General features: G+C 28.6%; 2 protein-coding genes across 3 annotated transcripts; both read right to left on the bottom strand.

Annotated features, from left to right (window-relative positions):
- Positions 1 to 2,434: 2,434 nt before the first annotated feature.
- On the bottom strand, positions 2,435 to 7,417 carry LOC117929278 (annexin D4-like). The gene is made up of 6 exons (XM_034849549.1): positions 7,333 to 7,417; positions 6,906 to 7,084; positions 6,483 to 6,701; positions 4,311 to 4,538; positions 2,877 to 2,945; positions 2,435 to 2,786 (listed from the first exon to the last, which is right to left on the bottom strand). The coding sequence occupies exons 1-6, from the start codon at positions 7,376 to 7,378 to the stop codon at positions 2,577 to 2,579; spliced, it is 951 nt and encodes a 316-aa protein (XP_034705440.1). The 5' UTR covers positions 7,379 to 7,417; the 3' UTR covers positions 2,435 to 2,576.
- A 3,907-nt stretch (positions 7,418 to 11,324) lies between these two features.
- LOC117929202 (annexin D4-like) lies at positions 11,325 to 15,554 on the bottom strand. 2 transcript variants are annotated; one of them, XM_034849475.1, is made up of 6 exons: positions 15,469 to 15,554; positions 14,874 to 15,052; positions 14,451 to 14,669; positions 12,932 to 13,156; positions 11,784 to 11,855; positions 11,325 to 11,688 (listed from the first exon to the last, which is right to left on the bottom strand). In XM_034849475.1, exons 1-6 carry the CDS (start codon positions 15,515 to 15,517, stop codon positions 11,464 to 11,466), a joined length of 969 nt encoding a protein of 322 aa, XP_034705366.1. In that variant the 5' UTR covers positions 15,518 to 15,554; the 3' UTR covers positions 11,325 to 11,463. The 2 variants fall into 2 exon arrangements, with proteins under 2 accessions (XP_034705366.1, XP_034705367.1); XM_034849476.1 differs by lacking the exon at positions 12,932 to 13,156.
- Positions 15,555 to 17,563: the final 2,009 nt, after the last annotated feature.

Here is a 17,563-nt window from a genome sequence, read left to right as displayed (position 1 = left end):
CTTTCTTCCCACAACCATTCAACAAAGGATAAAAATCACAAGCAAGCATGAATGCAACAATACTCTCCTAATAATTTATAGATGCAAGTCACGTGCAAATGCTTCAACACTCCCCAATTACATTAATTCATAAGAATAATTATTTACTTAATACATTTTGAATTACCCTTTGATATCATTAACAATATGAACACAAATTTTATTGAAGAATATCCAAAAGGTAATACACCAATTTTAGCTCATATTTTATCATTTCAACACACATGCTCAAGTAACAAATAATATCTAACACTAGAAATAAATCAAAGAGTAGAATGAAAGTAGGAGAGATAATAACACCAAATTTTACATGAAAAATCTCCTTAGAGATCAAAACTATGAACCTACCAACGATAAAGAATTCCTCTATGATGAACAACCAATTTGTACAAGGATTTACTTAACTTAAGCTTGCTAATCCTTCACCGACTACATAACCAACACCTTCTCACTTTAGCTGCATGCCTTCATCTTCCATAATATACTTGGAGTCCTCACCAAGTTTGATCTTGATCTCTTCTTGAAGTTCAATCAAGAAGAAAATGAGTTTTCACCCAAAACCTAAATAGATAGGAAATTGAAAGATGAATGGAATAGAAGAATCAACCCATTTTTTTAAGGAAATATATTGGAATATAGTTTGGAAATCAAGATGAAAAAGGAAAATTTCTTGACAACCAAACACCCTTAACTAGATAAGGATAGAGAGAGGTCAAGAGAGAAGGAGAATGGTTGCAGGTATCTATTCCCCAAAATAGGAAGCAATTTTAGGTTTTAAATGGAATGAAGCCCTTGATCCAATGGTTAAGAAAAAAAAAAAACCTGAATTGATTTGACCAAAACCTGGATCAATCTTGGAACATGACATTTAAACACCTAGACAAAAATAGTTGTCTTGGCTTCCTCAACTCTTTTTAGAAACAAATAGTTCTAGAAGAAACACTTTGAAAAACTTTGGTTGATTCCATCTCATCCATCTACAACCTCAACTATATACCTTGGTCCCTTAGTAAATTCAATATCTTGATCTTCATTAGGCTAGTAGTCTGAGGAAGGATTTGAAAAAACTGAGTTAAATACTTAGGAAATTTGTCTGGAATTACTAATCTAGCTAAACACTCATAAAAACATAAATACTTGTATTACTTTATCATAAAGTTTCCCTTATTGTTTTTGGGTCTTTGCAAAATCGTCAAATAAGAACAAGTGAGAACAATGTACTCTCCATATGTCTTTTAAGTGTTTTTTTTTTATTCTAACGAACGGAAACCACAATTCCCAACAAAGGCTTTATATTCCTCACAATGCTCTCCATGGATAGTTTATGCTATCATGAAGAAATAATTTGTATATTGATGAGTACAAGAAGCAGCACATCGCTTATTACAACTTTTAACCTCTACAAAGATGAACATGACATTTCCATCACTAAGGTACAAATGATAGCAATCACTTCATCTTCTTTAACTGAAGCACAATTTTTTTGGTAGTTGAGTTTGAATTTCTAGTAGGGTTTTTGCATTGAATCAACTTCAAGGAAGCATTAGTAGATCTTTAATTAGATTTACAAAAGTAGTACTTGTGTGCAACATTCCAACTAGTCCTTTCTACATATTGTTAATGAGTAAAAAAATGCATGCAATTCATATTTGAGTCTATCTATTTTCATGGAAACTTGAGGTAGTTCCAATCCATAGGCACTTGATGCCTGCATTGCATGAAACCTTTTGTTGCATCAAAAACCCTAAAAAATACTTTGCAAATGTGAAATTTCGATAGCTAGTACTAGTAGAAACTAATGATTTCAAGAACCCAATCGAATTATGTTATTTACATATTTCACAACAAAAAGAGCAAATTTGATCAAGATATACTTTGTGTGATTGCTATGAGACTTGAGAAGGACTAGAAGGTGATCAAAGAGATATTCTACAAGAGGAACAATGTCTCTCTTGATGATGTGGTAGTCAAGACACTTCAAACATTACAAGGATGGTATAAATAGGTTTTCTTTTTATTTTTTTTTGCATGCTTTTTAATGTATGAATTGAAGCAATTAAGGCTAGATTAGTTGGATTGACATCAACTTTAGAGGTTGAGTTGATTTGAGATATCACTCAATTAGATTGATTAATGTACAACCTAAACTTAAAGTAGGGTTAAAAGTTTATGATTTGGTTCCCAGAAAAAGTCGACCAATTAACCTAATGCCTTAAAGGCCATTATGCTATGAAGATAGTTTTTTTTGAAATTAAATGATACTGTCACACACTATCCTTAATCCAAATAGAATATTAATATATAACCATGCTTTATAATATAATGATATTGTCACATACTATCCTTAATCAATTAAAAGACATGCTTTGGAACTCAATCATACTAGAATTAATGATTTATTAAAGTTTTACTTCATAGTAACACCACACTTATTATTACACATTTCTCTTACAAACATAGGAAAATAAAGCATAAGTAGAGTTTGATTCAAAGAAAAAGAACAAGTTCATCAAGAGAGGCATTTTTAATCGCTTCCATTAACTAGCTCTTTGGACCAATGTGACCAAGAAATCTTTATAATTTCCAAGAGCTACATCTTCAATCTTCTTGGTTAGAGGAGTTCCATATTGCTTATTATATTCCTCAGCAATTTCCTTTATATCAACATTGGCTCGGGTTACAATAACTCGAGTTAGGGCTTCTTTTTCATCATCGTTTGCATTAGCTTTCATTGCCGAATCTAAAATCTAAGATTAAAAAAAAAAAAAAAGTCCAAGAAATACTTCAACAAAAAAAAAAAAATCATTTTTTAATGTGTTATAGTGAATTTATCTCACCTTACTGAAATACATCGGAGGAGCATACAAACAATAAATTGTGTCCTTCAAACTTGTCTCATCAAGATCCTAAACAATGAGGAATTATATTAAAATGAATATTTTTGAAAGCTAATTCAAGGAAAAATGAGTTCTAATAAATATTAAAATGAAAAGAATTGTTCAAAGTAACACAGGAATGAAAATTGTTTTTTTTTTTTTTTAAAGAATTTATAAAAAAGACTAGAGTTTAAAAACAATATAATGAATAAGAATAAAAATAGAGTAAAAAAAAGGCATATGAGTGGACCACACAAATAATGTTCCATGATTCAAAACAATATGTTTTTCCTTATAATTTGTATGTTCATAATTTTACATGTTTAACTCTTAGCAAGGTATATATTTCAATTTAATTACTTCTTAGAATGTATTTGGTATGTGAAAATAAAATAAAAATAAAGATAAATCATAACATCACGTAAAAGAGAAAAATTAAAATCCAAAAAACAAAAAAAAGAATTTTTATCCACAAGATTGAAATTTTAATTTCATTCTTATATTTAATAAGTAATTTGGACTTAGAAATAAATAGGAAATGGAATAGGTTCTTTTTATTCCTATACCCATTTTCTATTCTAGTGTTTCAAATATTACATAATTCTTTTTTAACTGTTTTGAAGTGAAAAAGTGATAATAGTAGAGGAAAAGGGAAGAGAAGGAAATACAAGAAAGAGGAAAAAGGAACAAAGAAAGAGGAAAAAGGAACAAAGAAAGAGAAAAAAAGAACATAAAATAACAAAGAAGGATAACAAATAGTAACTTTTAAGTTAAATACTAATTAACCTTCATTTTTTTTTTCTTTTAACTTTATTCATTTATTAATGTTTAAGTAAATAATAAAAAGTGCCTTTGATATGCAGGAATTAAAATATGATAGGAATGTTGGATGACATGTATTATGTAAAAAAAAAAATCATTTTTTTTATAATAATATATATATTTAAGAAAAATTGTGTTTTCACACATTCACTCATGTAAAAATAAGGAAAAAGTGTATTTTCATATACTTGCGTAAAAATAATTACAAAATAGGAACTTTGTAAAAATAATTCAAGTTTTATGCACTCATCCAGTCAAAGGTAGTATCTACATCATTAAAATATAGTATTTGAATGATCAAAATTGTAATTTGAGCAAAAAGTGCATGGAATGCTAATTATTTTTAGATAACTACTTGAAATTTGTATTTTATAAACTTGAGTTCCCATCCGGTGGTTTTTTCATATAAATGTATGGAAACACATTTTTTTTTACTTCTCATTTCCATTTTTGAAATAATTCAAATATAATAATGATTGGAAAATAGAATAGATTTCCTATTCCTATTTCATATTCTAATGTTTCAATCAGGCCCTAAGAATTAACAAATATAATATCATGATTATGTTATACCTCTTCAATGTTCTTGTTAAAAGTCTCCTTGTAACATTTGAAGACGGCCTTGAGATGAGGCTTGCTTCTTGTTGCTAGAATCCTTACAATCTCTTCATCTTTGAATAGCTTCTTCTTATCAGCATGTCTATTAATGGTTATACCAAGTTTTATAGCCTCTGATCTAACTGCAACATCATTAATTCTTGATCCTTCATATCTGTACGTACTTACAAGTGCTACCAAAAGCTGTTGATACAAGAAGCAATTTTTCATTACATTATTTTATGTTGATAATAATATTTGTTGCATGGTTTCTTTATGTGGTTATGAGTTTTTAGTTATCATTAGATAGAATGTGTTTGATTAAAGCTCTCCAAAATCAAAGATGTGGGAGGAAAAGAACTATGTTTGGTTGGTGGGCAAAATGGGCTTTCAAGTTTCAAATTGCGACATACAATGGGCTAGGTTCAGTTAAGAACAAGACTTTCAAGGTGTTTGTCTTTTTAGCTTTTTAATGAAAGCAATTTGCTTTTGGACTTTAAGTTGTTTGTTTTTCTACTTTTCATGACTTATTATAAAATTTTGGTTGAATAGAAAAAACTAAAATATTTGGTTGAGTAGAAAAAATCAAAATATTTGGCTTTTTCTAAATGGATAAAGTACCATGTTGTTTTTCTTTACTTTTTAATGCTTAATAGAAATAAAATATTAAAAAAACAAAATACCTAATACTTAATAATATTAAGCACCATTTAGTTTTAATTTCTATTTAAAATTAAGTAAAAAAACAAACACCACCTTATGCTTTTTGGCCCATAAATGAACTTCAAATTGGATCCAAAATATGATAAAGCTTGAAGTCCAATTTATTATGATTGGGCTTAGGGGTTGTACAGATTATTGGATGGAGTTTTTGAAGTGTTGGACCAAACTAAAATGAAATCTCAACTATTGAGTTGATATTTGATGATATTGATAGATAATTAAACTAAGAGCCCGTTTGACAATGATTTTAAGAAGTGTTTATAATATTTTTAACGCTTAAAAATTTATATCATTCAAGTGTTAGAAAGGCTAGAAACATTTTCTAAAATTACTATCAAACGCACTCTAAAAGTATGTTTGACAATAGTTCTAGAAAGTGCTTTTAACTTAAAAAGTGTTTTTGAAAAAAATTAGATGTTTAGTAAAATTTAGGAACCGCTTCTAAAAATATGAAAAATCACTTGTAGTATTGAAAAGTCACTTATAGTATTTTTTGGAGAAACACTTGATAGATGATTTTTTTTTTTTAAAAATATTTCTAAAGAAAACACTTCCATTAAAAATACTTTAAGTTGCCAAACGCACTTTAAGAGTGTATTTGATAGTGTTTCTTCTTGAAGTGTTTTTAGCCTAAAAAGTGTTTTTGAAAAAAATTAGATGTTTGGTAAAATTTATGAAACACTTCTAAAAATATGAAAACTCACTTGTTGTATTGAAAAGTCACTTATAGTATTTTTTGGAGAAACACTTGATAAATGATTTAAATTTTTTTTTTAAAGTGTTTTCTACATTTTTCCAAACAGTTGATTTTTCTTCAAAAACAGATTTCTTTTTTCTTTTTTATACTAAAAGTGCTTTCTAGAAATACTATCAATGGGACTCATAAATTACCTTTCAAATATGACCAAATTGCTTTCTAAATATGATCATCTTACATAATTATGACCGTAGTAATTCTTGATTGGTTCATTAACATTACTATATATATTACCTCTCATAGTATCCTAATGAACATTGCACCATATAAAACTCCATTATTGAGAAAAGACACAATTATAGGACTTTCTAGGAGTCCAACTAATGGGGACAAAAAAAAAAGTTTGAAACTCCAATTGTAGAAGAGTAGGCTCAAAAGATCATTTGCAATTGCATGTCCTTAAGCCCAACCATCATTTATGGAGAAAATATACGTTAGAAAGAAAGACGAATGCCATCTTTTTAAGAAATAATTAGTCAAAATGCTTCAATAAATTAATAAGATAGAAATGCTCTTTACTTGATTAAAAATTGCATAATATCTCACTAATCTAAGTCAATTTTTATTTTCAAATAAAACAACTAAAAAAAATGCTGATACACTTCAAATATAGTTTGATGCAAAAAAGAAAAAAAAAGAAAAAAAACGTTACTAAAAGTAGTACTAACCTGGCGTTCGATGCCTTCAACTCGGGAAGCAATGTCTTCCTCGATGGATTCACCGTAGAGGGACTGGTATGCTTTCCTAGCTCCCAAGAGCTCGTCTGATGATCTGGTGCATGCAAGTTCAATGAGTAAGCCATATGCTTGAGGGCGTCCGTCCAAAGCCTTCCTTGCCATGCGAGCATCTCTTTCCCAAGGATGCATGGTCCATTGCACCACAACATCCTGACCACAAAAATGTTAAAAAACTAATCATATTATTGCAATAACCAATATTTAAGTCATCACTTGTCTCCCTGTCTTTTGTAATTCGCTTGTAATTTTTGTTTTCTCATGAGATTTAATTTTTTTTATGATAAAATAATATATAAATATCTTTAATTCTATGTTTTGCATAAATACCAAATTTTATATTGGACATATAGATACCTGAAAACGCAGAAATTCCTTTACTAGAAATGCAATATGATAATCTTGCCATCTCTCAAACAAAAAGTATTTATCCTTAAGAAAGATTGAAGAACTTTCATTCCTAAAAGTTGTCAAGTCTTCTGGATGCCATTTTACTAAGATCTCCATCATTGATTTCTCATCAACTCCAAGTATTCCTAGAAATGTAAATCAAGATTATTTCAACCTTCTAATCAATATTAATAATGAAAGAACAAAGAAACAATTTGAAATCATATGGGACATGAGATCATATGAAATCATCCATATTGTCACAAATTTTCACTAGAATTATTAAGAAAATAACATGCCACAATAAGTACAACTAGAGTAAACAATTTGAATGTAAAAGAATGCAGTTTGTGTGATTTAGAAAAAATAAAGTAAAGGGAGAAGGAGAAAGAACCAGAGAAAGCCTTTGCGAGAGTGCGGCTCTCATTTGGCAAAGACATAATTTTTCTCCCTTCTTCGTTTGTTTTCTTTTTCCTTCTTTTGATGGAGGCAACAAGAATGGTGGCCTTCTTTACCTCCATCATGGCATTAATTTATAAGTAAGCTAAGGGGTATTTAGGGTAAGTAAGAAGACTAAAAAATGGAATGACTTGTGGGAGAGGGGAAATGTCTTAATTGCATGTCAACATCATAGTGTACTTGCTTAAGTTATTTTTGAAATTTTATCCATTTTTAAGACTTGAATATTTTCAATTTGATTTTGAGTCAGACTTGAGAGTGGTTTTAGCTACTACAACTATTTTTATAGAGAATTATTTAGTGTCTATGTAAATAAAAATGCAGTAATTTTGATAGTATCCCTAGTAATATCAATTTTTTAGAAGAAGCATTTACCAATAGGACTAGTTTAAGAATCATTTCAATAGATTCTTAAAAAATTTTAAAGTAATTTTTAAAATTTTATCAAATGCCTAATTTTAATAAAATTTCCAAAATCATTCATTTTTTTCCATTAAATAAAGTGATTTTAAAATTTTATTAAATATCTAATTTTTTTTAAATTTTCAAAATCACTCTTAAACACCCTCTCATAATCAATTTTCTAAAACCTTTTCTTCTACACATTATTGTAAAAATTTAACTTAAAATATTATTATGTCCCCATACAATTATTTAATGAGGAATTATCAAGAGAAAGGTCATTAATGACATTAATAAATCATAGAAAAAAAAAGATGAAACATGTGTTTGATTTTCTACTTTCTTTTATTGGATGGAAAAAATACTCAAAATATTTTATAGAAAGGGAGTTGGAAGGAGAACATGGAATGCACAAAGAAAAATATTATTTTATTTTATCAACATTAGTCCATTTTGTCTATTTCACGACTTCTTTGCTGAATTAAAAATCGAAGGTGAATCTTAATGATGAACTACACCTAGAGAGAAGGGGTGGGGGTGGGGGTGAATAGGTGATTTTATAAATACCTTTTGAATTTGTATAAAATCACTTATTCGTCCCTCCCAAGTCCCTTGATCCCTTAACATATATTATCATTCCCTTTGAATCGTCACAATTTATATTCCTTTCTTTTAACAACTATTTATTTATATTCCTTTCTTTTAACAGCTATTCAACAAAGGATAAAGAATATCACAAGCAAGAATGAATGCAATAATACCCTCCAAACATTTTATAAATACAAGTCACATGCAAATGCTTTAACACTCCTTAATTACATTAATTCATAAGAACAATTATCTTCCTAATACATTTCCAATTACCTCTTGATATTATTAACAATATGAACAAAAAATTATTCAAGAATATCCAAAAGGTAATTACACCCATTTCAGCTCATATTTCATCCTTTCAACATACATGCTTAAGTAACAAATGATATCTAACATTGGAAAGGAATCAAATAGTAGAATGAGAGCAAAAGAGACAATGACACAAGATTTTATGTGGAAAATATCCTTAGATATTAAAAAAACTATGAATCTACCAATGATAAAAAAATTCCACTATCAAGAGTAACCAATGCGTAGAAGGTTTTACTTAACTCAAGTTTGCTAATCTTTCATGGATTGCTTAACCAACACCTTCTCACTTCAGCTGCATGCCTTCATCTTTTGGAACATTCTTGAATTCCTCGCCAAGCTTGACCTCGACTTCTTCTTGAAGTTCAATCAAGAAGAAAATGAGTTTTCATCCAAAACCTAAATAAATAGTAATTGAAAGATGAATAGAATAGAAGAAGAAAATGAGTTTTCAGCCAAAACCTAAATAAATAGGAAATTGAAAGATGAATGGAATAGAAGAATCAACCCTTTTTTAAAGAAAATATGATGGAAAACAATTTGGAAATCAAAATCAAAAAGAGAATTTTCTTAACAACTAAACACGCTTAATTAGATAAGCATAGGGAAGCTCAAGAGGGAAGGAGAACGGCTGTAGGTATCTCCTCCCAAAATAGGAATCAATTTTAGGTTTTAAATGGAACGAAACCCTTGATCCAATGGTTAAGAAAACATAAAGAAAAAAGCAACCTGAATCGACCTGACCAAAATCTAAATCGATATTGAAACAAGGCGTTTAAACACTTAGATAAGAAAAGTTGTCCTGACCTCCTCAACTTTTTTAAGAAATAAATAGATCTAGAATAACTAATTTGAAAAACTTGGTTGATTCATTTCATCCATCTACAACCTCAACTACATCTTTTGGTCCCTTAGCAAATTCAACATTTTGATCTTCATTAGGCAAGTAGTCCAAAGAAGGATTTGGAAAGATTGAGTTAAAAGACACTTAGGAAATTTGTCCAAAATTATCAACCTAACTAAACACTCACAAAAACATAAATACTTGTATTACTTTATCATAAAGTTTCCCCTATTGTTTTTAGGTCTAGAAAAATCATCAAACAATTTATGGACAAGGTGTAACTAGATGTTGCTAATGCCAATGGAGTTGTGCTTGTAGAGATGAGTCTTAAGTAGAGAAGGAGCATTGCTAAAGAATAAGTGAGAATGATGTGCTCTCCATATGTCTTCTAAGTGTTTTTTATCTTTAAATATGTTCTCTGAAAACACAGTTTTGAGAAGACATAAAACAACATTGTTTTTTAAGTCACCATTTGTCAAACATGTTTTTAAGTGTTTTTTATTCTAAAGAATGGAAACCATACTTTCCAACATAGCCTTTATATTCCTCACAATGCTTTCCATGGATAGTTTATGCTATCATGAAGAAATAATTTGGATATTGATGAGTACAAGAAGCAACACATTGCTTATCACAACTTCCAACCTCTACAAAGATGAACATAGCGCTTCTATCACTAAGGTGCGGATGATGGAAATTACTCCATCTTCTTTAACTGAACCACAATTTTATTTTATTTTTTTGTAGCTGAGTTAGAATTTCTAGTAGGGTTTTTGAATTGAAGCAACTTCAAGGAAGTAATAGATCTTTAATTAGATTTATGGAAGTAGTACTTGTGCGCAACATTCCAACTAGTCCTTTCTACACATTGTTAATGAGTAAAATGTGCATGCAATTCATCAATGACTCTTTGCCTATTTTCAGGAACTTCATCAGGGACTTCCAATCTATAGGCACTTGATACCTACATTGCATGCAACCATTTGGTGCAACAAAAACACTAAAAAATACTTTGCAAAGGTGAAATTTCCATAGCCAGTACTTGTAGAAACTAGATTGTATTTCTTGATTACTAGTAAAATTCTAATGATTTCAAGAGCACCCAATCCAATTGTGTTATTTGAGTATTGCATAACAAAAGAGAAAATTTGATTTAGTTATACTTACTTTGTGTAATTGTTATGAGACTTGAAGGTGATCAAAAAGCCATTTTCTGATTAATTAAATTTTATGGCTAAAAATAGTTGCTCATAGACTTAGAGCAACAAACTCGCCAAAAAAAAAAAAAAAAAAAAAATTTGTGGAAAAAAAATCTTCTATCACAAGATACTAATTTTTAATCACAAATTAGTTTGTGACAAAACCTCATATTTGTTGTAGTGGCATTACAAGGATGGAATAAGTAAGTTTTCTTTTTAATTTTTTTATGCATGCTTGTTAATGCATCGATCGACATGATTAAGGTTGAATTAGTTGGATCAACATCAACCTTAGAGCTTGAGTTGATTTAAAATATCACTTAATTAGATTGATTAACGTACAATCCAAACTTAAATTAGGGTTCAGCGTTTATGATTTGGTTTGGAGAAGAAGTTGGCCAATTAACCTAATGCCCAAAAGGCCATTTTTTTTAAAAAAGAAAAAAAAATGCTATGAAGATAGGTTTTTTGAAATTAAATGATATTGTCACACACTATCCTTAATCCAAATAGAATATTATTATATAACCATGCTTCAATCAATTAAAAGGCATGCTTTGGAACTCAATCATACTAGAATTAATGATTTATTAAAGTTTCACTTCATAGGAACACCACACTTTTTATTATTACACATTGCTCTTGCAAACATAGGAAAATAAAGCATTAGTAGAGTTCGATTCAAAGAAAAAGAACAAGTCCATCAAGAGAGGCATTTTTAATCACTTCCTTGAGGCAGAGCTCTTTGGACCAATGTGACCAAGAAATCTTTATAATTTCCAAGAGCTACATCTTCAATCTTCTTGGTTAGAGGAGTTTTATATTGCCTATCATATTCCTCAGCAATGTCCTTCATATCAACATTGGCTCGGGTTACAATAACTCGAGTTAGGGCTTCTCTTTCATTCTTGTTTGCATTAGCTTTCATTGCTGAATCTAAAATCTAAGATTAAAAAGAAAAAAAAAAGTTCAAGAAATGCTTTAACAAACAAAAATAAAAAGATCATTTTTGTAATGTGTGTAGTGAATTTATCTCACCTTACTGAAATACTGTGGAGGAGCACACAAGCAATAAATTGTGTCCTTCAAACTTGATTCCTCATCAAGATCCTAAATAAATTACGGAGGAATTATATTAAAATGAATATTTATGAAAGCTAATTCGAGGAAAAATGACTTCTAATAAATATTAGAATGAAAAGAATTGTTCCAAGTAACACGAGAATGAGAATTGTTGTCCTACTTATTTATTTATTTTTTTAAAAAGAGAATTTATAAAACAAAAAATAATAAAAATAGAGGAAAAAAACTACACAAATAATGTTCCATGATTTGAAATAATATGTTTTTCCGTATAATTTGTATGTTCATGATTGTACATGTTAAACTATTAGCAAAGTATATATATTTCAATCTAATTACTTCTTAAAATGTATTTGGTATCTGAAAATAAGAATAAAAATAAAGATAAATCATAACATCATGTAAAAGAGGAAAACCAAAATTTGAACAAGATAGAATTTTGCATCCACAAGACTGAAATTTTACTTTCATTCCTATAATTTAATAAGTAATTTGGACTTAGAAATGAATAGGAAATGGAATGGTTTTTATTTTATTTTTTATTTTTTATTTATTTTTCATTCCCATTTTCTATTCTAGTGTTTCAAATATTACACAATTTTTCTTTAATTTTTTCCAAGTAAAAAAGTGATAATAGTAGAGGAAATGAGACAATAGGGACATATAAGAAAGAGAAAAAAGTGATAATAGTAGAGAAAATGGGACAATAGGGACATATAAGAAAGAGAAAAAAAGAACATAGGATAACAAAGAAGGTAACAAATACTAACTTTAAGTCTAATGCTAATTAACTTTCACTTTTTTTTTTCTTTTATTTCACTTTATTCATTTATTAATATATAAGTAAAGAATAAAAAGTGCCTTTGATATGCAGGAATTAAAATATGATATGAATGTTGGATCACATGTATTATCTTAAAAAAAAGGGAAATCAAAATATTTTTGGTAATAATTTATTTTTTTACTTCTTATTTCTATTTTTGAAATTATCCAAATATAATAACGAATGAAAAATGGAATATATTTCTCATCCCCATTTCATATTCTAATATTTCAAATAGGCTCTAAGAATTAACAAATAGAATATCATAATTATGTTATACCTCTATAATGTTCTTGTTAAAAGTCTCCTGGTAACATTTGATGACAGCCATGAGATGAATCTTGCTTCTTGTTGTTAGAATCCTTACGATCTCTTCATCTTTGATTAGCTGCTTCTTGTCACCAATACTAATGGCTTTTTCGAGTTTTTGAGTGTCCAATTTAATTGCCCGGTCATTAGTTTTTGATCCATCATATCTGTATGAACTTACAAGTGCTACCAAAAGCTGTTGATACAAGAAGCAATTTTTCATTACATTATTTCGTGTTGATAATAATATTTGTTGCATGGTTTCTTTATGTGGCTATAAGGTTTTAGTTATCATTAGAGAGAATGTGTTTGATTAAAGTTCTCCAAAATCAAAGATGCAGGATGGAAAAAACTATGGAAAGGGTTGGACCAAACTAAAATGAAATCTCAACTATTGATTTGATATTTGATGATACTAACAAATAATTAGACTAAGAGTGCGTTTGATAGTGATTTTAGAAGACGTTTATAGCATTTCTAACACTTAAATGATACAAATTTTAAAGTATTAAAAAGTTTGGAAACACTTCCTAAAATCACTGTCAAATGGGCTTTAAGAGTCTATTTGACAATAATTTTAAGAAGTGTTTTTAATGTAAAAAGTGTTTTTGGAAAAAAATTTTGATGTTTGAAAAAATTAGGAAATATTTTTAAAGATTTGAAAAATCACATATAATGTCTTTTTTTTTTAAGAAACACTTGATAGATGATTCGTCTAAAAACACTTTAATTAAAAATACTTTGAGTAAAAACACCACTAAATGCACTTTAAGTGGCAGTGTTTCTATTTGAAATACTTTTAATAGAAGTGTTTTGTTTAAAAGTATTTTTAGGTGATTTTTTAATTTTTGAAAAGTATATTCTAAATTTTTCCAAACAGTTGATTTTTCTTCACAAATGATTTATATATATATATATATATATCTATATATATATATATATATATATATATATATTCTAAAAGTGCTTTTTAGAAGCACTATCCAATAGACTCTTAGTTACCTTTCAAATATGACCAAGTTACTTTCTAAATATGAAGATCACATTAATTCTCGATTGGTTCCTTAAGATGACTATATATATTACCAGTCATACTAACCTAACCAAGACTGCACCACATAAAACTCCTTTATTGAGAAAAGACACAATTATAGGAATTTCTAAGAGTCCAACTAATGGGGTTTTAAGACTCAAAATAGGTGGCTTAAACCCAAAAAAAAGTTCCAAACTCCAATAGTACAAGAGTAGGCTCAAAAGATTATTTGCAATTGCATATCCTTAAGCCCAACCATCATTTATGGAAAAAATATATGTTAGAAAGGAATATGAATGCCATTTTTCTTAAGAAATAATTGGTCAAAATGCTTCAAGAAATTTATAAACAGAAATGCTCTTCACTTTATAAAAAATTGCATAATATCTCACTAATCCTAGTCATTTTTTTTTTTCAAATATAACAACTAAAAATATGATCATATACTTGTACTAACCTGGCGTTCGATGCCGTCAACTCGGGAAGCAACGTCTTCCTCGATGGATTCGCTGTAGAGGGACTGGTATGCTCTCCTAGCTCCCAAGAGCTCGTCTGATGATCGAGTGCATGCAAGTTCAATGAGTAGGCCATATGCTTGTCTGCCTCTTTTCAAAGCCTTCCTTGCCATGCGAGCATCTCTTTCCCAAGGATGCATGGTCCATTGCACCACAGCATCCTGACCACAAAAATGTTAAAAAAACTAATCATATTATTGCAAAAACCAATCTTAAGTCATCTTTAGTCTCCCTGTCTTTTGTACTTCCATTGTAATTTTTGTTTTCTTATAAGAATTAAATTTTTTTTAATGATAAATGATATATAAATATCTTTAATTTTATATTAACATAAATATCTAATTTTGTATTTGATATATAGATACCTTAAAACGCTTAAATTCCCTTTTTAGAAATTTAAGAAGAAATTCTTCACATTTCTCAAACGGAAAGCGTTCATCCTTCAAAAAGATGCGAGAAGTTTCATTCCTAAAAGTTGACAACTGTTCTGGTTGCCATTTTACTAAGATCTCCAGCATTGATTTCTCGTCAACTCCAAATATTCCTGGAAATGTAAATCAAGATTATTTCAACCTTCTAATAAATATCAACAATGAAAGAACAAACAAACAAACTGAAAAATGTTTGAATATGGGAATTATGTAACATTTGCTCTCCAGATCTGATATTGTATCTAAATTCAAAATTGTTATATTAATTTGTAGACTGTATTCATTAACCAGTGGGGAGAAAAAACCTATAGTGTAAATTGCAAAAAAAAAAAAAAAAAAAAAAAAAAGAAAAAAGAAAAAAGTTTCATATGGGACATGAGATCATATATATGTAATCATCCTTACTGTCACAAATTTTCACTAGAATTATTAAGAAAATAATAGATGAATGAGTAGAAAGTATATTGTAAAAGAAGGCAATTGTTTGTGATTTAGAAAAAAACAAAGTTAAGAGAGAAGGAGAAATTACCAGAGTGAGAAACAGAGAAAGACTTTGCAAGAGCATCTGACGAAGACATAATTGTTTTCCCTTCTTTGTTTGTTTGTTTTTTCCTTCTTTTGACGGAGGCAACAAGAATGGTGTCCTTCTTTACCTCCATCATGGCATTAATTTTATAAGTAAGCTAAAGGGGTATGTAGGGTAAGCAGGACCATGAGACTAAAAGATGGAATGACTTGTGGGAGGGGGGAAAGGTCTTAATTGTATGTGGTCATCATAGTGTACTTGCATTCACTTATGGGATTCTTAAGTTATTTTTGAAGTTTTATCCACTTTTAAGACTTGAAGCTTTTTAATTTGAATTTGAGCCAGACTTGAGGGTGTTTTAGCTTATGAAAAATGTTAAAAATATTAGGGCTCCTTTGAAGTGAATTTGACAAGGAGGCTTTTGGTCTATAGCATTTTTTATAATAGTACTTCTAGCTACTACACTTATTTTTATAGAGAATTATTTAGTGTTTATGTAAATTAAAAAACAGTAATTTTTATAGTATTTTTAGTAATATCGATTTTTTAGAAGAAGCATTTATCGATAGTACTAATTTAAGAATCATTTCAAGTGATTCTTAAAAAAATTTAGAATAGACAATAAAGGAATTTTATTCTCCAACAACAATGGAAATACTATGTATTGCTAATTTAGATTATGAAATAGCAAGAGAAATTTTGACACTCATAAATGTTGACTTCTCTAAATGCATTCATGAAAGTTAAAGTTTAGAATAGACAATATTTATATATAGAATTCTCAAATTAGAAGGATAAATTTTTTTTTATAATTATTAAAAAATAGAAAATATATGCATAAGATAACAATGAGATATATACTCCAACAAAGAATCTTTAAAGAGGTTTCAAAATTTTGAATTATTTGTTTATTAAAGGAGCTCCTTACGAAGGAATATTCAAAAGAGGTTCCAAATTTTAAGACTTTTAACATGTTCAAGAAATCTATATTTATGCCAAACTTGCTCTTGGAGAAGGGCACATTATCTAGCTTAGTTAATTAGAAGTGATAAGAGGTTCCAAAGTTTAGAATTCTTCTCATATTATAGAAACCATATTTTATTTTATAATTTCTTCGAGAAACATTTCCATCGAAAGGTGAAAGAAAGTATTTGACAGAAGTGTCTTTGCACCACTCTTTTTTTTTTAAAAAAAAAAGATTCGAGAAAAATGCAAGTGTATTGTTTACATGTAATCATTTTTTTGACATAAAAAAGTAGAACAACCTTCAAAATTAAATAATTTCATTATCAAAACATTAATGAAACTATTGTAGATTCCATTTAAGGGACTAGAGGTTTAGAGTATTTTTGGAACATTGAAATAGAAATTAAGAATGAAAATTCATTTTATTTTCTATTTACTACTGTATTTGGATTCCTATAGAAATAAGAGTATAGGAATAAAATACTTGTTCTCATTGAAACTAAAATCCATTCTAGTTAGAATTTTAATTCCTTTATTCTACATAGTATTTTAATTTTTCTTTATCCCTGTTCTTATTCCCATTCCTATGTAACTAACTTACCCTTACTTTTCTTAAATAGTAAGAGAAGGTTGATTTTTTTTAAAAAATATTCTCATTCCAAAGTCAATAGGCTAACTACTCTTTGTTTCTTGGCTAGGAGGAAAGAAATCTTTTGAGTTACATATTATGTATCCTTAGCCATTTTTCTTCCTTGTGAAGCAACTATATAACTTTGACAAAGACTTCAATTCAATGGTGAAGAAAAGAAATGTGCTTCTATGTTCATGAAAAAGGATACCCACTTGTGCCTCTCTTTGTCTTTGTCTCTATCTCTGTCTCTGTCTCTACTAAAATGAATAAAGTAGATCTAATACAATTACAATGGATGACGCTGAGGATTCACATAAGAATGACATATTGGCATAATGATCAAAGAAAAAAATAAAGTTACTAATTTGTAAATATGAAAAAGAAGCAACAAATTATGAGAGTCATCTACACTTCAACTTTAACTGCATATTTTGCTTTAGATAAGATATGTGGGTCCTTAAATGATCTTTCAAGTTAAATGAAACATCACTTTCAATATTA

Source organism: Vitis riparia, chromosome 13 (assembly GCF_004353265.1).
Source record: "Vitis riparia cultivar Riparia Gloire de Montpellier isolate 1030 chromosome 13, EGFV_Vit.rip_1.0, whole genome shotgun sequence".
Taxonomy (NCBI): domain Eukaryota; kingdom Viridiplantae; phylum Streptophyta; class Magnoliopsida; order Vitales; family Vitaceae; genus Vitis; species Vitis riparia.
This window is presented reverse-complemented; position numbering and strand designations above follow the sequence as displayed.